Genomic DNA, 26,799 nt, shown 5'->3' on the forward strand with positions numbered 1-26,799 from the left:
ATCAATCAGGTTTATTGTTATTCTAGTCCCAGGAACACCTGAAGCATATCGATCTGAGGAGTACCTGAATGCAGCTTGCTAATTACTTGTTTGTTTTTTGCATTATTTCCTGTTTTTGCGTCACAGTGTCAGAAAGTGAACCATAAATAGCACATGAATAATCTCCTCTACCTGCAGACAGATTACCTGCAGAGACCGTAAGAGATTGACGGCTGAACTCCTGTTTGATAATCAGCTGACTGTGTGCGGTCCCTTTAAGCCCCGCCCCCTGCACACACGTACGCACACACTCACACACCCCTCCCCCTTGCTGTCAGCGCGCATCTTTCGCTCCCTCCGCCGTTAATCCGTCTCCCTCTTTCGGTGATCATGGCGGAAATCAAAACGGGGATTTTCGCTAAAAACGTGCAGAAACGTCTGAATCGCGCGCAGGAGAAGGTAAGAAGATGATGATGATGATGATGATGATGATGATGATGATGAAGGAGGTGATGGTGTAAGAGGACGGGGGGGTGTAGGTGGTTGGTGGCTGCAGGCCTGCTTCTCTTCTCTGTTCATTTCATTGCAATCAAGTCGCAAATAGATCGATGATCTTTATGTGCGTTAATGCTGAGTGACGTCATAATGATTCATTTACAAACATTAAAACCGTGTCTGTGCTTTAACGTTTTTACAACATATTGTGATGACGTAAGACGTGCGGTGTTATGCCCAGCACGTTTGTCACGTTCACCAACATTTGCGTAGAACAAGAGTTTATTGCGTCAAGGTCGGCAGAAGGGGAGGCGTGATGACGTCACTACTACCTGCACGTTGTTTGTAGAGCAGGTCTGTGAGTGACTGTGCATCACAGAAGCCTACATATACATGATGAGCCAAACGGTGTCCATACAGGTCATATACAGTGAGGTGACCAGTCTGTATATGTCATTAAGATGTTAGTATGTATATATATATATATACTGTTAGTAAGTATATATATATATATACTGTTAGTAAGTATATATATATATATACTGTTAGTAAGTATATATATATATATATATACTTACTAACAGTATATATATATATATATATATATATATATATACTTACTAACAGTATATATATATATATATATATATATACTGTTAGTAAGTATATATATATATATATACTTACTAACAGTATATATATATATATTGTTAGTAAGTATATATATATATATATATATATATATACTTACTAACAATATATATATATATACTTACTAACAGTATATATATATATATATATATATATATACTTACTAACAGTATATATATATATATATATATATATATACTTACTAACAATATATATATATATATACTTACTAACAGTATATATATATATATATATATATACTTACTAACAGTATATATATATATATATATATATATACTTACTAACAGTATATATATATATATATATATATACTTACTAACAGTATATATATATATATATATACTGTTAGTAAATATATATATATATATATATTGTTAGTAAGTATATATATATATATATATACTGTTAGTAAGTGTATATATATATATACTTACTAACAATATATATATATATACTGTTAGTAAGTATATGTATATATATATATATATATATACTTACTAACAGTATATATATATATATATATATATATACTGTTAGTAAGTATATGTATATATATATATATATACTTACTAACAGTATATATATATATACTTACTAACAGTATATATATATATACTTACTAACAGTATATATATATATATATATATACTGTTAGTAAGTATATATCATAATCATTGTTCTCCTATTTTACAACAAGTAGGAAAGCAAAGGAATCTTTCTAGATGAAGATTACAGTGGTTGAATGTTCTGAGCGTCCTTCAGAGACTATGAGACCAAGAAAAAGGACTCTGGAGGACCGGCCAAGTCCAAGTCCAAGTCCACATTGAAAGCCTTGTGAACACATTTAGTAGATTCAAAGATTGATCGTACAGAAGTTTGATCTAAAGCTGTGGGAACAAGTCCAAACTATTTAGGACCCAATCAGAAAAGAGACTGGAGCTGTTCTGTAGACCAGAGGAGGCTGGACACAATACTTATTATCATACTTTATTTACTGAATAAAATATAAATATTTACTGGTTTCAGTTTGTTCTTTGCCAAATAAAGAACAATAACATTTTTAGTTTTCAACAAGCTTTTGAAAACATTTCAATAAAATGTTAAAATATTAATATTTTCAGAACAATAAAGGGAACAGTAAAATAAAACATCCTGGATGTGAACCAGTGAAGTATTCTGATTAAATATTTAGTTCTTTACAAACATGATCAATGTAAATCTCCTGTATCAATGAAGGTCATGATCAATCAACACAAACATGATCAATGTAAATCTCATGTATCAATGAAGGTCTAGATTTAAACACAAACATGATCAATGTAAATCTCCTGTATCAATGAAGGTCTAGATTTAAAAACAGGCAGATCCCACTCTGATGTCCTTTAAACAGAATGAGGCTCAGTAGTGTGTGTGACCTCTGTGTGACCTCCACCTGCCTGTGTGACCTCTGTATGACCTCCACCTGCCTGTGTGACCTCTGTGTGGCCTCCACCTGCCTGTGTGACCTCTGTGTGACCTCCACCTGCCTGTGTGACCTCTGTGTGACCTCCACCTGCCTGTGTGACCTCTGTGTGACCTCCACCTGCCTGTGTGACCTCTGTGTGACCTCCACCTGCCTGTGTGACCTCTGTGTGGCCTCCACCTGCCTGTGTGACCTCTGTGTGACCTCCACCTGCCTGTGTGACCTCTGTGTGACCTCCACCTGCCTGTGTGACCTCTGTGTGGCCTCCACCTGCCTGTGTGACCTCTGTGTGACCTCCACCTGCCTGTGTGACCTCTGTGTGGCCTCCACCTGCCTGTGTGACCTATGTGAGACCTCCCTACAACACCTGGTCCTGCTCCTGATGAGGTGGAGGATGGTCTCCTGAGGGATCTCCTCCCAGACCTGGACTAAAGCATCCTCCTCCTCCTGGACAGTCTGTGGTGGATGGAGACATGATGTCTGGGGAACGGGCGGGTCGGTCCACAGCATCAATGCCTTCATCTTACAGGAACTGCTGAGTCACTGCAGACACATGAGGCCCCCCCCCCCGTCCCCCCGTCCCCCCCGTGGACGTCCTCACACAGTTCTGAGTTCTGACAGAGGACTGTCCATGGTTCTGAAACATAACCAGGTTCTGACAGGCAATTGTCCATGGTTCTGAAACATGACCAGGTTCTGACAGAGGACTGTCCATGGTTCTGAAACATGACCAGGTTCTCACAGGGGACTGTCCATGGTTCTGAAACATGACCAGGTTCTGACAGAGGACTGTCCATGGTTCTGAAACATGACCAGGTTCTGACAGAGGACTGTCCATGGTTCTGAAAACATGACCTGGTTCTGACAGAGGACTGTCCATGGTTCTGAAACATGACCAGGTTCTGACAGAGGACTGTCCATGGTTCTGAAACATGACCAGGTTCTGACAGAGGACTGTCCATGGTTCTGAAACATGACCTGGTTCTGACAGAGGACTGTCAGCTTGATCCACATTTATGGAACTTTTTCCTTGTCTGTGGAAAATTCTTCTAAATGTCAAAGTTCTGTTTGAGTACACGAGAGGTTCAGAACAGAACATGGACCTCCTGTGATAATAATCAGTAATCTACCTATAACGCCTGTTATGAATTGACACTAGCCCTAACCCTAACCCACAAATAAAGATTGATTGATTGATTGATTGATTGATTGATTGATCTAACCCTCTGTGATAAACACAACATTATCTGATTGACTTCCAGGTGCTGCAGAAACTCGGCAAAGCAGACGAGACCAAAGATGAGCAATTTGAGCAAGTGGTCATCAACTTCAGGAGGCAGGAGGTGAGTTAGTCTAACAAGTCAGTCTAACAAGTCAGTCTAGCAAGTCAGTCTGAGTCAGTCTAACAGGTCAGTCTAACAAGTCAGTCTGAGTCAGTCTAACAAGTCAGTCTGAGTCAGTCTAACAAGTCTGAGTCAGTCTAACAAGTCAGTCTGAGTCAGTCTAACAAGTCAGTCTGAGTCAGTCTAACAAGTCAGTCTGAGTCAATCTAACAAGTCAGTCTGAGTCAGTCTAACAAGTCAGTCTGAGTCAATCTAACAAGTCAGTCTGAGTCAGTCTAACAAGTCAGTCTGAGTCAGTCTAACAGGTCAGTCTGAGTCAGTCTAACAAGTCAGTCTGAGTCAGTCTAACAGGTCAGTCTGAGTCAGTCTAACAAGTCAGTCTGAGTCAGTCTAACAAGTCTGAGTCAGTCTAACAAGTCAGTCTGAGTCTGTCTAACAGGTCAGTCAGTCTAACAGGTCAGTCAGTCTAACAAGTCAGTCTGAGTCAGTCTAACAAGTCAGAGTCAGTCTAACAAGTCAGTCTGAGTCAGTCTAACAGGTCAGTCTGAGTCAGTCTAACAAGTCAGTCTGAGTCAGTCTAACAGGTCAGTCTGAGTCAGTCTAACAAGTCAGTCTGAGTCAGTCTAACAAGTCTGAGTCAGTCTAACAAGTCAGTCTGAGTCAGTCTAACAAGTCAGTCTGAGTCAGTCTAACAAGTCAGTCTGAGTCTGTCTAACAGGTCAGTCAGTCTAACAGGTCAGTCAGTCTAACAAGTCAGTCTGAGTCAGTCTAACAAGTCTGAGTCAGTCTAACAAGTCAGTCTGAGTCAGTCTAACAAGTCAGTCTGAGTCAGTCTAACAAGTCTGAGTCAGTCTAACAAGTCAGTCTGAGTCAGTCTAACAAGTCAGTCTGAGTCTGTCTAACAAGTCAGTCTGAGTCTGTCTAACAGGTCAGTCAGTCTAACAGGTCAGTCAGTCTAACAAGTCAGTCTGAGTCAGTCTAACAAGTCAGAGTCAGTCTAACAGGTCAGTCTGAGTCAGTCTAACAAGTCAGTCTGAGTCAGTCTAACAAGTCAGTCTGAGTCAGTCTAACAAGTCTGAGTCAGTCTAACAGGTCAGTCTGAGTCAGTCTAACAAGTCAGTCTGAGTCAGTCTAACAAGTCTGAGTCAGTCTAACAAGTCAGTCTGAGTCAGTCTAACAGGTCAGTCAGTCTAACAAGTCAGTCTGAGTCAGTCTAACAAGTCAGTCTGAGTCAGTCTAACAAGTCTGAGTCAGTCTAACAAGTCAGTCTGAGTCAGTCTAACAGGTCAGTCAGTCTAACAAGTCAGTCTGAGTCAGTCTAACAAGTCAGTCAGAGTCAGTCTAACAGGTCAGTCAGTCTAAAAAGTCAGTCTGAGTCAGTCTAACAGGTCAGTCTGAGTCAGTCTAACAAGTCAGTCTGAGTCAGTCTAACAGGTCAGTCAGTCTAACAGGTCAGTCTGTCTAACAAGTCAGTCTGAGTCAGTCTAACAGGTCAGTCAGTCTAACAGGTCAGTCTGAGTCAGTCTAACAGGTCAGTCTGAGTCAGTCTAACAAGTCAGTCTGAGTCAGTCTAACAGGTCAGTCAGTCTAACAGGTCAGTCTGAGTCAGTCTAACAGGTCAGTCTGAGTCAGTCTAACAGGTCAGTCTGAGTCAGTCTAACAGGTCAGTCAGTCTAACAGGTCAGTCTGAGTCAGTCTAACAGGTCAGTCAGTCTAACAGGTCAGTCTGAGTCAGTCTAACAGGTCAGTCTGTCTAACAGGTCAGTCAGTCTAACAGGTCAGTCTAAGTCAGTCTAACAGGTCAGTCTGAGTCAGTCTAACAGGTCAGTCTGAGTCAGTCTAACAGGTCAGTCAGTCTAACAGGTCAGTCTGAGTCAGTCTAACAGGTCAGTCAGTCTAACAGGTCAGTCTGAGTCAGTCTAACAGGTCAGTCTAAGTCAGTCTAACAGGTCAGTCTAAGTCAGTCTAACAGGTCAGTCTGAGTCAGTCTAACAGGTCAGTCTGAGTCAGTCTAACAGGTCAGTCAGTCTAACAGGTCAGTCTGAGTCAGTCTAACAGGTCAGTCTGAGTCAGTCTAACTGTGTGTGTGTGTGTGTGTGTGTGTGTGTGTGTGTGTGTGTGTGTGTTGTTAGTCTGAAGGTTCTCGGCTGCAGAGGGAAATGAAATCCTACATGGCTGCCATTAAAGGTGAGAAGAGATCTGAATATGATTTTACCTTGAACATTTAGTCATGTTCATACTTGAATTTCCCTCGGGATCAATAAAGTATCTATCTATCTATCCATGTTTCTTCTCGATGGTTTTATTGTGTTTTATTTTTATTACTTTGACATCAGTGGTTAGTAAAGCAAAATCCGTTTTTCCACCTTTAAACGGGATGCTTAAAAGTTGAAGTTGTCCATGGCAACCTCATTACTTGATCCTTCTCTTGCAGGGATGCAGCAGGCCTCCATCAATCTGACACAATCTCTGCATGAAGTCTACGAACCCGACTGGCATGGGAAAGATGATGTCATGGTCATTGGGAAGGTCAGAGTCATTTCACATTTGACAAAGTTGTCAGGTGACTTCTCAGAAGAGCCTGTCCTGTGTGAGTCCGGATGTTAGAGGAACCCGTAGAAGGCTGGATAATGACTTTAAACAGTAGCTGTGCAGACATGTTGCAAGCTTTGCTTTGATGGATGTTTCAAACAGATCTTCATGACGCCATTAGAAAGGTTTCATTATTGTCAGTAGGAAGACATGAAGTCATAGACTCAAACGAACTGACATGTTATTGTGATGGAAGGGCGTGTGTTAGTCCTGGATTCTGCTCTTAATGGATTTCTTATAGAGAACCGGTCCGAGTTCAGGAATCCATTAAACCTGAGAGTGAGGTTTGTTTTCCTCCGGCGCCCGGGATGAGCTCATGTGTTGACTAACTCATACATTTATGGTGATGACATCAAACTGTTGCAACACTCCTCTCGTTCACAGTTACTATAATGACGTTGGTTATTGTGTGTTTCTTTTAGGACAGTGATGCATTGTGGGAAGATTTTCACAATAAACTGGTAGACTCAACTCTCCTGAACCTTGATGCGTACCTGCAACAGTTTCCAGATCTAAAAGTAAAACAGCTCGTCCTCAAATCAAAAAGTCTTTTAATGTGCTGAAGACTCATCAGTTAAAGATTGAAACTTTCACATTTCAGACTCGTGTGGCCAAAAGAAGTCGTAAACTGATCGACTATGACAGCGCTCGTCATCACGTGGAAACTCTGCAGTTGTCAGGGATGAAGAGTGATCGTAAGATGATGAAGGTGAGTGCACTCGTTTTTGATTTGGTATATTACCTGTCCAGGTTTAATGTTTGACCTGTCCAGGTTTAATGTTTGACCTGTCCAGGTTTAATGTTTGACCTGTCCAGGTGTAATGTTTGACCTGTCCAGGTTTAATGTTTGACCTGTCCAGGTTTAATGTTTGACCTGTCCAGGTTTAATGTTTGACCTGTCCAGGTTTAATGTTTGACCTGTCCAGGTTTCATGTTTGACCTGTCCAGGTTTAATGTTTGACCTGTCCAGGTTTAATGTTTGACCTGTCCAGGTTTCATGTTTGACCTGTCCAGGTTTCATGTTTGACCTGTCCAGGTTTAATGTTTGACCTGTCCAGGTTTAATGTTTGACCTGTCCAGGTTTAATGTTTGACCTGTCCAGGTTTAATGTTTGACCTGTCCAGGTTTAATGTTTGACCTGTCCAGGTGTGCTGTGAAGGTCATGTTGTTAACAGACTGCTCTTGTTTCCTCCAGGCAGACGATGAGCTCAGAAAGGCTCAGAAAGTGTTTGACGAGCTGAATGTTGGTCTTCAGGATGAACTGCCCACTCTCTGGGACAGGTGACTGATTCATCTGTGGATGTTGATGTGTGTAGATCTGTGTCGTCTGTGTGACATCAAAGGAAAGATGCTGCTCGCCGTGGCGCCTTGAAGTAAAGACTGGCCAGAGTAGAGACTCTGAAACTGGTCTCTACATTGTATCAGACAGGCCCTGAGCCTATAAATAATAGGTAATAGGTAATAAATTATCTATCTCAATGTCTTTTGTACTTGCACGCCTCTGCTCAGTGTCTCCATGTGGTTGACACAACTTCACATGCATCGTTGAGGTTCAAACTGTAAAGCTTTGACTCACTACTGTGACTTGTACTCTCGGATTGGATGGCATGCTCTGGCAACCTGCAGGCTCTTACACGGCTACACCTTTATATATATATATATATATATATATATATAATGACATTCTTGGTCTGCTGTACTGGACAGTATGGTTTGCGCACTCAGAACCTTTTCATGCTCTCAGTCTTTTGGGGTGTTAGGGTTAGGGCTAACCACCCTCAGCCTGGAATCTGTTGCAGAATGATTTAAAAGTCAAGGAGCTTGTGTTTTTAAATGTTTTAAATCTAAAATGAAAGATCTGGAAGCAGAGTCGACTGCTTGAACTACTGACTCCCAGATTTGACTCATAGATGGTTCTCTCATAATGCTTCATGTTTTGTGACACTTTTATCTCCCTTTGTGTATTTGTCTGTAACTTTCTTCTGCCTTTCTTGGCTAGGAGAGCGCCTTAATATCAATGGGACCAACATGTGTGAATAAAGCTTAAAATAAAAAAATAAGGTTGAGTTTCCAGTCTTCCGGCTGTATCTGACATACATGACTCAACATTAGGCACAAAGTAGGTGTCACGTTCTCTGTGTTCTCAAATGTGTCGACGTGGACTCGAGTGCGTGTCCCTTTTCTCTCTCTCGTCTGCTTGTTTGTAAACTTATTAATGGAAATCACATGTTTCAAACTAAGCCATTGGTATAGCTAATCCTTGGTGCCAGAAATCTGACTGGTCTCTCCTTAAAGGGGCCACGCTCACTGGCTCCTGTGGATAATGTACCTTCTATTGACAAGTACCCCACATAACCACCCTTCAAAATGTACAACTATCCCTTTCATGTGCGAATCAGTGTACCTGTATATTTTATTAAACTTGACCTGTTGTCAGAGATCTCAGAGTAAACCAGGACAATGTGTTAGACAGTGTGTTGAATGGATCAGACAGTGACACACTCATTAACCCTTCTTGTTTGTCTGCAGCCGGGTCGGTTTCTACATCAGCACCTACAAGTGTGTGACGAGTCTGGAGGCCAAATTTCATCGTGAGATCTCTCTGGTGAGGATCGGCTTTACTTAATACACTTTCATACGCAGCTTATAAAGGGTTAGGGTTAAGACGTGTCTGCAGGAGCCACAGATCTGACCCCCCAACAAGACATGACCAACTCTAGTCTAATGCCTGCATCATCAGTTAGCATACAGCCAGACAATGAATAAAACAATGTATTATCAGGGCTTCAGTCAGTTGTTATTTTTTCAAAGATTCACAAACACTTAAAAAATAAACTATTTGTGACCAACCCGGTTTGAGCACTATGTGACATCACGTGTTTCCAGGAGAAAGTAAAGAAGACAATCATTGATAGATAAAAGAAATGTTTTACCTCCAGGTGTGCAGACAACTGTATGAAGTAATGACTCAGCTGGCTGAGCAGCACTCAGACAAAATGTTCACCATCCAAGGAGCACCGAGGTCAGTGCCATGCTCACATCAGACAAACACTCAGCGAGTACTTGTTCAAGTAAGGTTCATATAGAGCTTCTATTATAATCACATTTGTCCTTCAGTGATTCAGGACCTCTGAGACTTGCCAGAACCCCTTCACCTCCAGAAGATGAAAGTCCACCTGAGAGTCCAGACGCCAGCTCCAATCACATGCTTCGTCCCGTCTCACCTGGACCGCCTCGACCCAAGTCCCCAACACAGGTAGACCTGATCTTACCCTAACCTAACCCTAACCTGATCTCCTGTTCACAGGTAGATTTTAGTTAAGATCCACGCCACAGGTTAGTAAGTCGTCTCTTTTCAAAGATAAGATGTTTCCTATGTGAGGGGTTCCCAAAGATTTTAGCCCGTGATCCCTAATGTAACAGTGCTAGAGACTTGGGACCCCCATTGTCCCTGGAAGTGGTTAAAACATTGAACTGTTCTGACTCATTTTGAACAGACAGAAACCTGGACAGACAGTCTGTTTAGATCTACCTTAAGTTTCTCAGAGAAGAATTCCATTGACCACACAGCTGAGGCTTCTGTTGGTACCAAGGGTTCGGGTCTGACTGTAATCCTGATCCTGCCAGTCTAATGGCCACTCAGGGGAAACAAAACGTCTACCTACCCTACGACAGGTCCTCCCTGTGTCATCATGAAATCAACCAATTATTCCCTTAACAAAGGAAGGTCTGCAGAGAAGAGATGGCATACACCTTGAATGACACGAGATATCTGAAGTGTGAATCACAGATCAAACGAAAGCTACGTTTAAAGAAGTACCAAATCTAACAGAACTGGGACACACTTATTTGGTGCTTGTTCAGATAACTTGTCAGAAATTACTTTTGATGTTAAACATGACTATTGAAATCATTTAGACTGTATATGACCTTTGGCCTCACGCCACAGGACCAACAGCAGGCATACATACTGGTACGTGTTTAAGTACAACACAGGTGGTAGGGCATACTGGACTACTGAATACCCCCCCTTATTTAACTTTCTTACATTTCATGAATTATTGACTTATTGAGTTGTAATAGTTATTAAATAATGTTTTATATGACTGATGTGACATGGGACCTCTTCTAAGGGTTATTGATGAATAATCGACTTGGAGACCTTCAAAGTAATTTTTTGTGACTGTTTTTTTTTTTCCGCACACATTTGTTTGTCACTGGGTGAGTGAACACACAACAGTAGTTTATTCATGTGTTTGTATGACTGTCTGTGCTGAGTAAACACACACACACACACACACACATATATATATATGCTGTGTGTTTGTGTTAATGTTATACTCATGTTATACACGTGATCATTGTTTGTCAAATGTATTTGTATTATTCCTCTATACTTTTCTACAGTATATATACACTAAGGTATAGACTCTTTATATAAGGAGTCTCTGTTTATAGCTCTTGAAATTACATTCTTGTCTATACTATAAAGTTTATAGTTTAAATATATGGTGTGTACATACTCAGTCTGTTTCTATCTCTATATATAGAGTGTGTATATATACACAGTCTATGTTTCTATCTCTATATATAGAGTGTGTATATATACACAGTCTATGTTTCTATCTCTATATATAGAGTGTGTATATATACACAGTCTATGTTTCTATCTCTATATATAGAGTGTGTATATATACACAGTCTATGTTTCTATCTCTATATATAGAGTGTGTATATATACACAGTCTATGTTTCTATCTCTATATATAGAGTGTGTATATATACACAGTCTATGTTTCAATCTCTATATATAGAGTGTGTATATATACACACAGTCTATGTTTCTATCTCTATATATAGAGTGTGTATATATACACAGTCTATGTTTCTATCTCTATATATAGAGTGTGTATATATACACAGTCTATGTTTCTATCTCTATATATAGAGTGTGTATATATACACAGTCTACGTTTCTATCTCTATATATAGAGTGTGTATATATACACAGTCTATGTTTCTATCTCTATATATAGAGTTTATACATACACAGTCTATGTTTCTCTCTCTATATATAGAGTTTATACATACACAGTCTATGTTTCTCTCTCTATATATAGAGTTTATACATACACAGTCTATGTTTCTATCTCTATACAGATAAAGGGTATACATACAGAGTCTATGTTTGTATCTCTATACAGATAAAGGGTATACATACAGAGTCTATGTTTCTATCTCTATACAGATAAAGTGTATACATACACAGTCTATGTTTGTATCTCTATACAGATAAAGGGTATACATACAGAGTCTATGTTTGTATCTCTATACAGATAAAGGGTATACATACAGAGTCTATGTTTGTATCTCTATACAGATAAAGTGTATACATACAGAGTCTATGTTTGTATCTCTATACAGATAACGTGTATACATACAGAGTCTATGTTTCTATCTCTATACAGATAAAGTGTATACATACACAGTCTATGTTTGTATCTCTATACAGATAAAGTGTATACATACAGAGTCTATGTTTGTATCTCTATACAGATAAAGTGTATACATACAGAGTCTATGTTTGTATCTCTATACAGATAAAGTGTATACATACAGAGTCTATGTTTGTATCTCTATACAGATAAAGTGTATACATACAGAGTCTATGTTTGTATCTCTATACAGATAAAGTGTATACATACAGAGTCTATGTTTGTATCTCTATACAGATAAAGTGTATACATACAGAGTCTATGTTTGTATCTCTATACAGATAAAGTGTATACATACAGAGTCTATGTTTGTATCTCTATACAGATAAAGTGTATACATACAGAGTCTATGTTTGTATCTCTATACAGATGAAGTGTATACATACAGAGTCTATGTTTGTATCTCTATACAGATAAAGTGTATACATACAGAGACAGTGCACAGTAATCGTTTGATATATCTTTTGGTTCATTTAAAACTGAAGATCAGAAACAGTAAAGAAAACATGAAATCCTTGTTGATTTCTGAAAACAGCTGAAAAAGGGGCCCCCAGTGCCCCCTCCACCAAAGGCCACACCGTCCAAGGAGGTGGCAGAGGAGCAGATTATCGACTTGTTCGGAGGAGAATTCTTACCTGCACCTTCTCCATCCCAGGTGTGTGAAGTCCTGTCCTATAATGTGTAATGATCAGACTCACCTGTGTGTCCTGTTCACACCTGCTGTCTGTTTCTAACAGCCCAATGAACGACCCGGAGAGTCTCTGCTGGACCTCGACTTTGATGCTTTTCAGCCTGATGACAGTGTGTCTCCAATACCTCAGGTCTTTATTAACCTGAATGTTGATACACAATATACTGAGTGTGTGTTTGTTCCATGTGTCCTAAATGAACAGCATGCTGTTTACCTTTCAGACTGCTGTACCCTGGGACATGTGGTCGGTGAGTGACTCCTCATCTTCCATCCAAACATTCAAATCACCAAAAACAACTCCATCACACGTTAACAACCTTTGTTTTATTTTGAAGGGCAACGCTCAAACAGCTCCACCTGTGAGTACACACAGTACACACACAAAGTAAACAGTACACACACACAGTACACACACAAAGTAAACAGTACACACACACAGTATACACACAAAGTAAACAGTACACACACACACAGTATACACACAAAGTAAACAGTACACACACACAGTACACACACAAAGTAAACAGTACACACACACAGTACACACACAAAGTAAACAGTACACACACAAAGTAAACAGTACACACACAAAGTAAACAGTACACACACAAAGTAAACAGTACACACACAAAGTAAACAGTACACACACACAGTACACACACAAAGTAAACAGTACACACACACAGTACACACACAAAGTAAACAGTACACACACACAGTATACACACAAAGTAAACAGTACACAAACACACAGTATACACAGTACACACACAAAGTAAACAGTACACACACACAGTACACACACAAAGTAAACAGTACACACACACAGTACACACACAAAGTAAACAGTACACACACACAGTATACACACAAAGTAAACAGTACACAAACACACAGTATACACAGTACACACACAAAGTAAACAGTACACACACAAAGTAAACAGTACACACACACAGTACACACACAAAGTAAACAGTACACACACACAGTACACACACAAAGTAAACAGTACACACACACAGTACACACACAAAGTAAACAGTACACACACAAAGTAAACAGTACACACACAAAGTAAACAGTACACACACAAAGTAAACAGTACACACACAAAGTAAACAGTACACACACACAGTACACACACAAAGTAAACAGTACACACACACAGTACACACACAAAGTAAACAGTACACACACACAGTATACACACAAAGTAAACAGTACACAAACACACAGTATACACAGTACACATAGTGCACACACAAAGTAAACAGTACACACACAGTACACACAGTACACACACAAAGTAAACAGTACACACAGTACACACAGTACACACAGTACACATAGTATACACACAGTACACACCAGAGTTAGGGGACTTCAGTCCCAGATTTGATGACTTGAGACTTGCTTGACTGACATTGATAAAAGACTTGACTTCACTTGAGACAGGTGACTTGAACAGACTTTAGTCGACCTTCAGTTTATAGAGTCGTCGTCTCTTAACCTGAAGCTCGAGGGTTCAATCCTCAGCTCCTGTGAGCAACATGTCTGATGTGTCCTTGGGCAACACACTGAACCCTGAAGTGCTCCCCCTGCTGTGTCTCTGAATGTGTCTGTCCTCATGGTCAGTATACAGAGCACCCACTGCCATCAGTGTGTGAATGAGTAGGTGTGACATGCGCTGTAAAAGGACCACAGCAGTCAGAAGACTCGAAAAGCACTATACAAACTCAAGTCCAAGGCCTGGTGCAATGTGGATCAGGCGGCAGCCATTAGCAGGGGACTCGGCAACCTGATCCCTGAACAAAGCTTCTGGCTGTTGGGACAATGTCACCTCGCTGGGGGGGAAGGAGCCTGAGCTTGAGCGGGAAGTCGAGGGCTACCGGATAGATGCATTCAGGCTTAGCTCCTCGAGAGGCGATGATAGATAACCCTAACCCTAACCCTGATGATAGATAGATAGATAGATAGATAGATAGATAGATAGATAGATAGATAGATAGATAGATAGATAGATACTTTATTGATCCCGAGGGAAATTCAAGGATACGATGGACTCTTCGCTTCTCTTTGGGCCCCGGAGAAGGGTTAGGGTTACATGTTTTAAAATTCTCTGGGCCTGCTTATAGCTTTTTATTTGTAATTTCTGTTGTGTTCTTTGCTGAAGCTTTGTTTGAATGTATTCCTGTTTTTATATCTGTAAAGCACTGTGAATGGCCCACAGCTCAGCCGCCATATGCTGGAGTTTATCCCGGTGAATGAGAGAGTCACATCACTACACCTTTGGATAGAGGTGTCAGGTCCAAAACTGACACTCCGCAGCTTTACCTCCATGTTAGTCTAGTTTGTGCTGCAGCTGCAAATAGATTCTTAGAACACACAGACAGACATCAGAATTCAGGTTAAAATACTTGCAAGGAGAGCAGCTGGAGACGGCGAGAGTTTACAATCTCCAAACTACTCTGCTGTTCCGCTGCCCGTCCTTTCTTTTTATTGAAGAAGAACGCCCTAATTTGCAGAAGATAAGAGTAAGAAATAAGGGAGGGGGAAAAGCAGGCGCCACTCATATCTGCACATGATGTTTGTTATAATAATAATAATAATAATAATACATTTTATTTAATGGCGCCTTTCAAGCCACCCAAGGTCGCCTTACAGTGGATAAAAACAATACATTAGGTTAAAACCAAACATAAAAACAAACAAAAGACAGGTGTAGTGTGAAGTGAACAGTTACAGTGAGTATGCCAGTTTAAACAGGTGGGTTTTGAGTTGGGATTTAAAGGTGGAGATGGACTCTGACTGTCGTATGTGGGGGGGGGGAGGCAGTTCCAAAGTCTGGGTGCCGAGCAGCTGAAGGCTCGGGCACCCATGGTACTGAGGCGTGGTGTGGGGATGACTAGCAGTCCAGCAGAGGTTGAGCAGAGGGTGCGTGAGGGGCTGTAGTGATGGAGGAGGTCACAGAGGTAAGTGGGGGCTAGCTGGTGAAGAACTTTGTAAGTGAGGAGGAGGTTTTTGTAGTTGATGCGATGTTGTACAGGGAGCCAGTGAAGTTGAATGAGAATGGGGGTGATGTGATCAGATGATGTGGTGCGAGTAATGATCCTGGCGGCAGAGTTCTGGATGAGTTGCAGTCTGTTGATGAGTTTGGCGGGGAGTCCAGTGAGGAGGGCATTGCAATAGTCGATGCGGGAAGTGACAAATGAGTGAACTAGGATTTCGGTGCTGGACTGGGACAGTGATGGGCGGAGTCTAGAAATGTTACGGAGGTGGAAGAGGGCAGTCCGGGTGATGTTTCTAATGTGGGGAGCAAATGAGAGGGTGCTGTCCAGAATGACGCCGAGGCTTTTGACTTGGGGGGAGAAGGGTACAGGGAAACCGTCGATGATGATGGGTGGTACTGGGGTGGGTTGTGAGTTGGTGAGGGTGGGTTTGGAGCCGATGAGCAGGGACTCGGTTTTGTTGCCGTTGAGTTTTAGGAAGTTCCTGCTCATCCAGTTCCGAATGTCTTCCATGCAGGTGATGAGGGAGGTGGGAGGGGTGGTGGCAGTGGGTTTGGAGGAGATGTAGACCTGTGTGTCGTTGGCGTAACAGTGAAAGTGGATCCCATGATGGCGGAGGATTGTGCCCAGAGGGAGGAGGTAGATGATGAAGAGTAATGGACCCAAGACTGACCCCTGGGGAACACCCAGTGAAACACCCGAACACCCAGACTTGTGGTCCCTTATTTGCACAAATTGTTGGCGGTCAGTGAGGTATGATGTGAACCAGCGGAGTGCAGCACCAGTGATCCCAATGCCAGCCAGGCGGTCCAGGAGTAATGTGTGGGAAATAGTGTCGAATGCTGCGCTGAGGTCGAGGAGGATGAGTATGGTCAGAAGTCCGGAGTCAGCTGCACAGAGGAGGTCGTTGGTGATTTTGACTAGGGCTGTTTCAGTGCTGTGTTTTGGACGGAAACCGGATTGGAAGGGTTCATGGAGGTTGTTTGTGTTGAGGTGGGACTGTAGTTGAGCGGCAACCACCCTTTCAAGTGTTTTGGAGATGAAGGGGAGGTTGGAGATGGGCCGGTAGAGGTTGAGGTCAGTTGGGTCAGCGGCGGGTTTTTTCAGGATGGGAGTGATAGCAGCTAGTTTGAGAGTGGGGGGTACAATGCCAGTGGTGAGGGAGGAGTTAATTATATTGGTGATCATCGGAGAGATGGATGGCAGACGGGCTTTGACGAGGGAAGTGGGAAGAGGATCAAGCTGGCAGGTGGTGGTTTTAGCTTTGCGGATGAGTTCAGAGATGGTGTGATCCGATACTGGGGTGAAGTCAGAGAGGCAGCTGATGAGAGGTTGGCCAGCAGTGATCATCCAAGTTGGATCATTTGAGGAGGTGCAGGATGATGCCAGTTGTTGGTGAATGGTAGTGATTTTTGAGTTGAAGAAGTTCAGGAAAGCAGTGCACTGATCGGTGGATGTGTCTGGTGGGAGGATTTTAGGAGGCTGAATTAGGTGGCTGACCGTTGCAAAGAGGGTTCTGTCGCTGCCAGTACCAATGTTGATGAGGTTGGAATAATATGAAGATTTGGCAGTAGTAAGCGCATTTTTATAGTGATGCAGGTGGTCTGAGTACATTTGGCTGTGAACGGTGAGTCCGGTTTTTTTGTACAGTCGCTCCAGTTGACGACCTGTGGCTTTGAGCTGGCGTAGGGCAGGGGTGAACCAGGGAGCAGTGTGATGGAAGGAGACTGAGCGTGTTTTCAGAGGAGCCATGGTCTGAAGGGCAGTGGAGAGACAGTTGTTATAGTGGGTCACCAAGTCAGAAGGGGAAGATGCTAGGGGAGGGCTGGGGTAGGAGCTGATCAGGGTGGAGAGATTTGTCGTGTTGATATGATTGATGTTTCTGAAGGAGATGGTCCGTTGTTCTTTGACTTTGTGAAGTTGGGTGTGAATGTTAAAAAGCAGCTTTGTGGTCAGTAATGGGGAAGTCCATGATGTCAAGGTTGGTGGGGGTGATGTCAGTGCAGCAGATTAAGTCCAGTATGTGGCCTTTGTTATGAGTTGGGAGCTTTACATGTTGTGTGATTCCGAGACAGTCCAGGAGTGATGTGAAGTCGTTAGCTAAGGTGTTGGACGGATTGTCAATGTGTATGTTGAAATCGCCGAGGAGGATTACAGTGGGGGACATGGCACAAACAGATGTTAGTAGTGATGCAAATTCATTGAGGAACACGGTGGAGGGTTTTGGTGGCCTGTAGATGGTGACAATGATGGTGGGCTTTGGGCCTGTGATTTTTGCAGCTAAACATTCAAAGGAGGAATGGTGGGGGATAGTGACAGCAGTGACTTTGATGTTGTCGCGGTGAAGGAGAGCGAGACTTCCCCCCCTCCCTGTGGCACGGGGTTTACTGATAAAGGAGAAGCCCGGTGGAACAGCCTCATTTAGCTGGGAAAAGTCGTTTGGCTGTTGCCAAGTCTCAGTGAGGCATAAAATGTCCAGTTTATGGTCAGCAATAAAGTCAGCGATCAGCAGAGCCTTGTTACTAAGGGATCTAATGTTCAGCAGACAGAGTTTCAGACAGGTGAGTGGTGTGTATGTGGTTGCTTTGAGCAGAGAAGACAGTAGGTTGTGATTGACAGGACGGGTAGTGCGGCGGGGGGGGCGGGGCTCAGTAGACCAAAAGGAGCGGATGTTTGTGTTGCTGTTGTGTTGACTGTACGGAAGGTTCCGTTGAGAGCCTTTGTGGATGTGTCATTTGAGAATGTAGTGGTGTTGTGCAGTCTGTGGCGGAGCGGCCCTGGAGAAGGTCCGTAGATGTAACATCTCTGTTACTGTCGATAGGGCAATGGAGGGTGGGTGGTGAACTGATTTGACCCTTTTTTCGGTTCTGACTGGGATGATATGTGGAATAGAGTCAGGAGCATGAAGTGAGACAGGGGCGTGGCTGTTCCGGCATACAGACAGTCAGGCACTTGGGGCTGTGTGCACGGCGTGCTGTATGTTAGCAGCGAGCATTCGTGCACCTAGTTTGTTCGGATGTAGCCCGTCTCTTTTAAAATAAGACCATCTGTTCCAAAAAAGATTGAAGTTGTCGATGAAGCCCACAGCGTGTCCTCTACAGACTGACTGGAGCCAGCTGTGAAGGCTGAGAAGTCTGCTGAATTGGCCGGTGCCGCGACCGACTGTGGGGATGGGACCTGAGATGAAGATGGACTTTCCACAGCACTTAAGGAGCCCTAAACATTTATCAAAGTCAGCTTTGGTTACCTCGGACTGAGAGCGGGTTGTGTCGTTTGAGCCAACGTGCACTATGACTCTTTTAATTGAGGACGGGAGTGAGGGCAGTAAATCCTGGAGTTTTTCTATAATGTCAGTGACAGTGGCTCCAGGAAAGCAGCGGGTGGTGGCATTAAAAAAGTGCACTGACCTAATTATTGAGTCACCGATGATTAGAGTTGATGGTGGAAAAAGTGGCAGAGGGATAGTTGGCTGTGTTGTGGGGGGAGAAAAGGCGGCATGATGGGCCTTCGAGGTGCGGGTGGTACTCACTGGCAGACGGGCGGTCAAGTCTGTGTGGTGTTGTTGCGCTGGGGCACCTATCTTACCAGCAGTAAGGGGCACTTTAGAGCTTGGATAGAAAGGAGATTCAGAGCTTCTTCTCATCACAGCCTCCTTCAGCAATTGGCGGCGGTGAGAGATGGAAGATTTGACTGTTGGAGCAGGTGAAGGCAGTGGTGCACGCTCGTCCAAGGGAGGAAAATCCTGCATGCTCAGGATGTTGAAGCGGTTGGCAAGTGGTAAAGAACATATATGAGAACATATATGAGAAGAAGCTGCTGCCATGTCCTTGGGCATCTTCAGCATTCCTCCGGTATCAGAAGCCGGCGCCACTGTTGATGACGCACACTTGCATACTTTCTGCAAACAATCTGAGTGGAAAAGCACTGAAGGACACTTTGTTTACAACGGCCTTGCACAATGACACTTCATGATAACTTATACACATTTTGTTCTAACAAGAGGACAGGTCTCTGACTGTTTCCTCAGCCTACAGACTGAACAGCAGTGCAGAGTACCCGGCCTTCTTAGAGTCCCTGGGAGGGGTGCTGGACAGTGCTCAGACTGGGGACTTCAACGCTCACGTGGCAGCGACAGCTAGACTTGGAGGGCGATGATTGGGATGAACAGCCTCCTGATCTGATAATCAATCAATCAATCAATCTTTATTTATATAGCGTCAATTCATAGATAGATAGATAGATAGATAGATACTTTATTGATCCCGAGGGAAATTCAAGATTCATAACAGGTGTTATCTCGAGACACTTTACAAAAGCAGGTAAAGGACCTTACTGTTTGTCTGTTAACATTAACAAAAGAGCAGGTAACAAGACCATGCTCATTGTTATGTTTACATAAAGCAGGTAAAGGACCTTACTGATGGATATATTACAAGAGCCCAGCTTAATCTGTCATAGCGTGGCAAGAAAAAACTTCCTTTTAACAGGCAGAAATCTTCAGCAGACCTGGATCATGACGGAACAGCCATCTGCTAAACTGTGCTGGGCTTGAAAATGGGACAAGATGCAGAAAGAAGAATAGGATGGGATAGGTTGGGGGGGGGGGGGTCTGGGCAGGCCATCCTCAGGGGGAGGGGGGGGGGGGGTTGTTTGGGCAGGCCATCCTCACCAACAGTCCCAAGGAACCTAAGAGAGCTCAAGGAACCTAAGAGAGCTCAAAAGGAGAGGTTAGAATACAAAGATAGTGACAAGCTACTGCTTGTCACTATAGACATATCTTATTACTATAAGATAAGAAAGCTGGGAGAGAGAGAGGGAGAGAGAGATAAGAGATCCTGGTGCCAGTTCCCCCGGTAGTCTAGGCCTATAGACTATAGACGATAACTAATAAGTCAGTAAAGTAGCTGTCATGTTCTCCATGTTAGGGTTAGACCCTCCTGCACGTCTCTATTGGAGGGGTGAGGGTCACCGCCTGTAACCTGAGCCTGCTTCATGAAAACATAAAGCAGGTTCAGGGTTTGGAGTGGACCACATCATGAAGCTAGTATTGGGTTAGGGTCACCGCCTGTAACCTGAGCCTGCTTCATGAAAACATAAAGCATGTTCAGGGTTTGGAGTGGACCACATCATGAAGCTAGTATTGGGTTAGGGTCACCGCCTGTAACCTGAACCTGCTTCATGAAAACATAAAGCAGGTTCAGGGTTTGGAGTGGACCACATCATGAAGCTAGTATTAACATGAACACTGTCTTCACTGGTTTAAATGTGGACACGAGGGTTAGAAGAATGTTGTGACTTGACTTGCGACTTGCTTGAGACTTGAAGGTTGAGACTGACTTGTACATGTGTGACTTACTCCCATGTCTGCTACACACACTCTACACACACTCTACACACACTCTACACACACACACACAGTGTATAAATCACCAAGGTGTTCAAAATGAAGTCTCTGGATTTAAACATTGTCCTCATCAGCAGTATCTAAAACATACAGTCCCTGAAGTGTGTGTGAGCGTTTATGAATGTAGGTGTGTGTGGTGGGGGGGGGTCACAAAGTTTAACCCATTCACTGCCTTTTCTAAGCAGGCTGCAGATGACGGCTTCGTTGCCAACTGGTCGGCTGACTTTGGTTCACTATCACCAAATGAAGACGCTGCTTCAGGAGCTGAGGCCTCTGCTGCAGGGCTGGAGGGGGCTCAGGGGGGGGCTCAGGGTCAGGATCAGGATCAGGATCAGGGCTTAAACCAGGCCGAAGGCTGGAAATCAGATGGAAATCTAGCTACACCAAGTGGTAACACTGAGGCAGTCAGAGGTGATGAAGATGAAGCGGGGAAGTTAGATTCAGGGGGATACGGTGCTGGCCAGGAAGATCGCAGGAAGTCCACTCCAGGACTTGTTTTCACTAACGAGTACGGTCAAGAAATTGAAGATAGCACAGTGGACAAAAGAGACAAGTGGTCCAGGTCCCCAGATGGGTCTGGGTCTGAATATGAAACTGCTGAGGAATGGGGGGATGGGATTCAGGGGGGAGGCTGGGCGAGTGCTGATGATGAACTTTCATCTGAAGATCGTCCAGCAAACTCTTCAGAGGGGTGGGAAGGTGGAGGTGAGGATGTAGCAACCGAGAGCTACCGTCCACCTAAAGAACAGCCAACTGAAGTCAGATTAGATTCTACAGGTCATTCTGTAACTAACACAGCACAGGGGGGGAGTTTATCTGCTGTCATTGAAACACAGGGAGGAGGTGCGTTTGATTCAGATCCTGTAATTGAAACACAGGGAGGGGGTGCGTTTGATTCAGATCCTTTTGCTGAAACACAGGGAGGGGGTGCGTTTGATTCAGATCCTGTAATTGAAACACAGGGAGGAGGTGCGTTTGATTCAGATCCTGTAATTGAAACACAGGGAGGGGGTGCGTTTGATTCAGATCCTTTTGCTGAAACACAGGGAGGAGGTGCGTTTGATTCAGATCCTTTTGCTGAAACACAGGGAGGAGGTGCGTTTGATTCAGATCCTTTTGCTGAAACACAGGGAGGGGGTGCGTTTGATTCAGATCCTTTTGCTGAAACACATGGAGGGGGTGCGTTTGATTCAGATCCTGTAATTGAAACACAGGGAGGGGGTGCGTTTGATTCAGATCCTTTTGCTGAAACACAGGGAGGGGGTGCGTTTGATTCAGATCCTTTTGCTGAAACACAGGGAGGGGGTGCGTTTGATTCAGATCCTTTTGCTGAAACACAGGGAGGGGGTGCGTTTGATTCAGATCCTTTTGCTGAAACACATGGAGGGGGTGCGTTTGATTCAGATCCTGTAATTGAAACACAGGGAGGGGGTGCGTTTGATTCAGATCCTTTTGCTGAAACACAGGGAGGGGGTGCGTTTGATTCAGATCCTTTTGCTGAAACACAGGGAGGGGGTGCGTTTGATTCAGATCCTTTTGCTGAAACACAGGGAGGGGGTGCGTTTGATTCAGATCCTTTTGCTGAAACACAGGGAGGGGGTGCGTTTGATTCAGATCCTTTTGCTGAAACACAGGGAGGGGGTGCGTTTGATTCAGATCCTTTTGCTGAAACACAGGGAGGAGGTGCGTTTGATTCAGATCATTTTGCTGAAACACAGGGAGGGGGTGCGTTTGATTCAGATCCTTTTGCTGAAACACAGGGAGGGGGTGCGTTTGATTCAGATCCTTTTGCTGAAACACAGGGAGGAGGTGCGTTTGATTCAGATCCTTTTGCTGAAACACAGGGAGGAGGTGCGTTTGATTCAGATCCTTTTGCTGAAACACAGGGAGGAGGTGCGTTTGATTCAGATCCTTTTGCTGAAAAAGTGAAAGGAGACAAAGGGAATGATTTTGAACTGGATCCATTTGCTGAGAGCTCAGAAGGAGGTGGGGTTGAGGACACTTTAGATGGTAAAGGTGGGTGGGATTCTGACCCTTTTGCCCAAGGTTTCACAGCCGTCTTGTCAGGGACGGGAGATGCTGCCTTCAACAAGACGACCTGGCAGGAAGCTAACGTCATTAGCATCTCTTCTGTCATTGGAGAAAAGTCTGAGTCTGTTTCTGGAGAAGCTGCAGACGTGATAAAAGACACAAATGTTTCCAGGATTCACAAAGAACCAGAAAATTCAGACATGTCTGAAGATGAGGCTGCAAACCGGAGATTGGGAAAGTTGTACCAAGAGTTAGATACAGAGAAGGAAGAGGTACATGACTCCTCCCCTCTTCAGTGTGCTAGATTAGAATAGAGTAGAAGTCAAAAAACTCTTTCCTGTCCTCCACCCTGACTGAGAATAGTTAAAAGTGTCCTTATCCTGGATCCCAGCCTGAGCTCCTCCCCACTCTCTCTTGCTTGCTTTGTCTTCCTGTTCAAACCATTCTTCATTCTTCATTTGTCATTTTCATCATCTTACACTCATTTTTGTAAAAGGCAACTAATTCTAATATGTATCTTTGTCATTTGATTTAGGTGACTGATGCATTTAATGGATTTTCACAGGTAATGTTTTGAACTTTACTTAAAATGTCAATGAAAACATTGAAATATAGCTTTTCCAGGTCTTATTCAGTATAGGTATTGACTCCATCTTTGATCACACAAATTAAGGCTTCTAGTTTCCTGTCTTTAAAATTAAAACCAATATTTTTAATTTAATGTATAAAATTTCTTTATTGTCTTTATGTTGCTCTTCACTTTTCTTCACATTCCTTCTTTAATGTCTCACATTTTAAATTTCTGCTGCTGTGTATGATCAATAATGATGTTTTTGGCCTCTTTATCTTCTGTTTTGTCCCCTAACTCAGGATTCCTCTGCTCCATCATTTTTTGCTGATTTTGATAAGATGGTGAGGTTTTATATATATATTTAATGACATTTTTGAACAAACATCATAATCATAAACAAAATATGTTATCAAAATATTTTGCAATATAATGTCATACATGGACAAATCTATATCACAGATTCCAGATGCACCACATGAAACAGGGAGTACAGACACGTTTAGGACTGGTTCCCATAACCTACTGAAAACATGTCCCATACCACTGATTAATAAAAGGAGGTCTGGGCTTAATCCACTGGAATAAAATGCATCTTGTTCCTCTGTAACAGTAACTTTGATGCTTTACATCAAAAACGTTCACATTGAGTTGTTCCAATTACTCGTTATCTGCTCATCTTTAGAATTACTACAACAATCTTTTAGAATCAGTATGTTCCTAACCCTGTTCCTAGAACACAGAACCAGTCATTCGTAAGGTTCATCAATGTTTAAATTCTTAAGTTCAGAACCAGTACGTTCCTGAGGTTCTTACTTACAAGTTACTAAGGTGCAGAGTACATTGCTTATGTTCTGAAGTAGCACATTCAATTCAAAAAACTTTATTCGTCCCCGGGGGGAATTCAAAGGCACACAGAGCAGTAAAGGAACAACATGGCAAGTAAACTAAAAATGTAACCAAATATTAATTGTCAATAAAAGAATATATATAATATATAATAATATATAATCTATATATATATATATATATATATATATATATATATATATATATATATATATATAGAGAGAGAGAGAGAGAGAGAGAGAGAGAGAGAGAGAGCTATATGCAAGTAGGCAGATACTAAATAATAAAGTGACGGGGGTGCATGGCACATAATAAAACAAGTCTAAATATATACTAGAGCTACTAAAAGAATAAAGTGACTGTAGTGCTATGATGGATAAGATATCAGAGAGTAGTGCATGGGGACAAATGTTGCTATGCTATTGTCCTCCAGCAGGGACAGCGAAGCTGGCGTCCTGAGGCGAGTCACTCAAATGCTGGCAAGAGAGCGTGTGGTTTTCTTAGGGTTAACCCTAACCCTAACACACTTCTTTTAATTGACTTATTTAGTTTGGTATTGAGCAGCAACCCTTCATGGACATTTTGCTGCCCCCTGTGGGTGAGAATTATCCTGTACATAGAATACTTTCAAGCAGATATCAGTCTTTTCATGAAAATGTAAAGAATATGAAAAATCATTATTGCAAAAAAGTTATTGCAGGTATCCATATAGAATTCAGCTAATCCTAACCCTACTTTTATTTTTCTTCTAATCTTTGTCTAACACGTGGATGAGCTGTACAGTTTATGTTTTCAAAACTACATTGTTGTTTTTTGCAAAAGAACGAAGTCAATACTGAACCAACTGAGGCCTCGCAGATTGAAAAGCCTCTCGTTTCTTCTGCTGTGGAGGAACAAGCCACTCCTCCTTCTGATGAGGAACCAGCTACTACTCCTCCTGCTGTAGCTGCCCCTTCTGAGGAGGAAACCCCAGCTCCTCCTGCTGTTGAGGAAACTCCTGCTCCTCCTTCTGACAAAGAAACTCCTGCTTCTCCCTTCTGACAAAGAAACTCCTGCTTCTCCTTCTGACAAAGAAACTCCTGCTTCTCCTTCTGATGAAGAAACTCCTGCTTCTCCTTCTGATGAAGAAACTCCTGCTTCTCCTTCTGATGAAGAAACTCCAGCTCCTCCTGCTAAGGAAGAACCAGTTTCTTACTCCTGCTGTGGAGGAACCAGCTGCTCCTGCCAGTGAGGAACCAGCCTGCTCCTGCCAGTGAGGAACCAGCTGCTCCTGCCAGTGAGGAACCAGCTGCTCCTGCCAGTGAGGAACCCAGCTGCTCCGCCAGTAGGAACCAGCTGCTCCTGCCAGTGAGGAACCAGCTGCTCCTGCCTGTGAGGATCCAGGCTGCTCCTGCCTGTGAGGAACCTAGAAAGTCAGGCAAAGGATGAAGAGCCTGATGTAAGTGCAACTACTGAGCTCAAGAACATCTCCAATACTTTGTGAACTTTTGGCACAAGTTTGATATTCTTCTCATCCACAATTACATGAACCTCGACTTCTTTTTATCCCTATCATTAAAAAGCATCATCAGTCCTCAATCAGCCTTCAACATCAGCATCGATGCTCACCTCCTACATGCTTCATGCTTCACATCATGCATGCACCATGCTGAATCACCATGCATGCACCAGCATCACCAGCAGTCATCACCGATGCATGAACAGCCACAGATCATGCATCATCATCATCATCACCATCACCATCACATCATCATCATCATCATCACCTTCACCATCACATCATTATCACCACCATCATCATCATCATCACCATCACCATCATCATCATCATCATCATCACCATCATCACCATCTTCATCACCATCACCACCATCATCATCACCATCATCATCATCATCATCATCATCATCACCATCATCACCATCATCACATCATCATCATCACGCATCATCATCATCATCACCATCATCATCACCATCATCACCATCATCATCATCATCATCACCATCATCACCATCATCATCCACATCATCATCATCATCATCATCATCACCATCACCACCATCATCATCACCATCATCCCATCATCATCATCATATCACCATCATCATCTCACATCACCTTCATCATCACCATCATCACCATCATCCATCATCATCAGCATCACCGATCACAGCATCATCATCACACCATCATCATCATCACCA

General features: G+C 42.8%; 2 protein-coding genes across 5 annotated transcripts in view; both read left to right on the forward strand.

The window, feature by feature from the left end:
* Positions 1-206: 206 nt before the first annotated feature.
* The window catches only part of LOC306826312 (amphiphysin-like), a 32,476-nt gene continuing 5,883 nt past the window's right edge, over positions 207-26,799 (forward strand). The window contains exons 1-17 of one of the 4 annotated variants that reach the window (XM_079347515.1): positions 207-438; positions 3,871-3,951; positions 6,084-6,138; positions 6,386-6,480; positions 6,966-7,061; positions 7,145-7,252; positions 7,739-7,824; positions 9,073-9,148; positions 9,483-9,565; positions 9,661-9,799; positions 12,574-12,693; positions 12,776-12,859; positions 12,951-12,977; positions 13,065-13,088; positions 23,711-23,740; positions 24,046-24,087; positions 25,484-25,878. In XM_079347515.1, the coding sequence (XP_079203641.1) occupies positions 370-438; positions 3,871-3,951; positions 6,084-6,138; positions 6,386-6,480; positions 6,966-7,061; positions 7,145-7,252; positions 7,739-7,824; positions 9,073-9,148; positions 9,483-9,565; positions 9,661-9,799; positions 12,574-12,693; positions 12,776-12,859; positions 12,951-12,977; positions 13,065-13,088; positions 23,711-23,740; positions 24,046-24,087; positions 25,484-25,633 (1,365 nt within the window). In that variant the 5' untranslated portion in view covers positions 207-369 and the 3' untranslated portion in view covers positions 25,634-25,878. Of the gene's footprint in view, positions 439-3,870; positions 3,952-6,083; positions 6,139-6,385; positions 6,481-6,965; positions 7,062-7,144; positions 7,253-7,738; positions 7,825-9,072; positions 9,149-9,482; positions 9,566-9,660; positions 9,800-12,573; positions 12,694-12,775; positions 12,860-12,950; positions 12,978-13,064; positions 13,089-23,710; positions 23,741-24,045; positions 24,088-25,414; positions 25,879-26,799 lie in introns of those variants that run through there. The other 3 variants (XM_079347514.1, XM_079347512.1, XM_079347513.1) reach the window with 3 other exon arrangements.
* On the forward strand, positions 21,084-23,489 carry LOC306827165 (uncharacterized protein; the record flags this gene model as incomplete). Its single annotated transcript, XM_079348834.1, has 2 exons — positions 21,084-21,954; positions 22,198-23,489. 2 exons carry the CDS (start codon positions 21,084-21,086, stop codon positions 23,487-23,489), a joined length of 2,163 nt encoding a protein of 720 aa, XP_079204960.1.

This window comes from Symphodus melops (assembly GCF_947650265.1).
Source record: "Symphodus melops genome assembly, chromosome: 7".
Classification (NCBI taxonomy): Eukaryota; Metazoa; Chordata; class Actinopteri; order Labriformes; family Labridae; genus Symphodus; species Symphodus melops.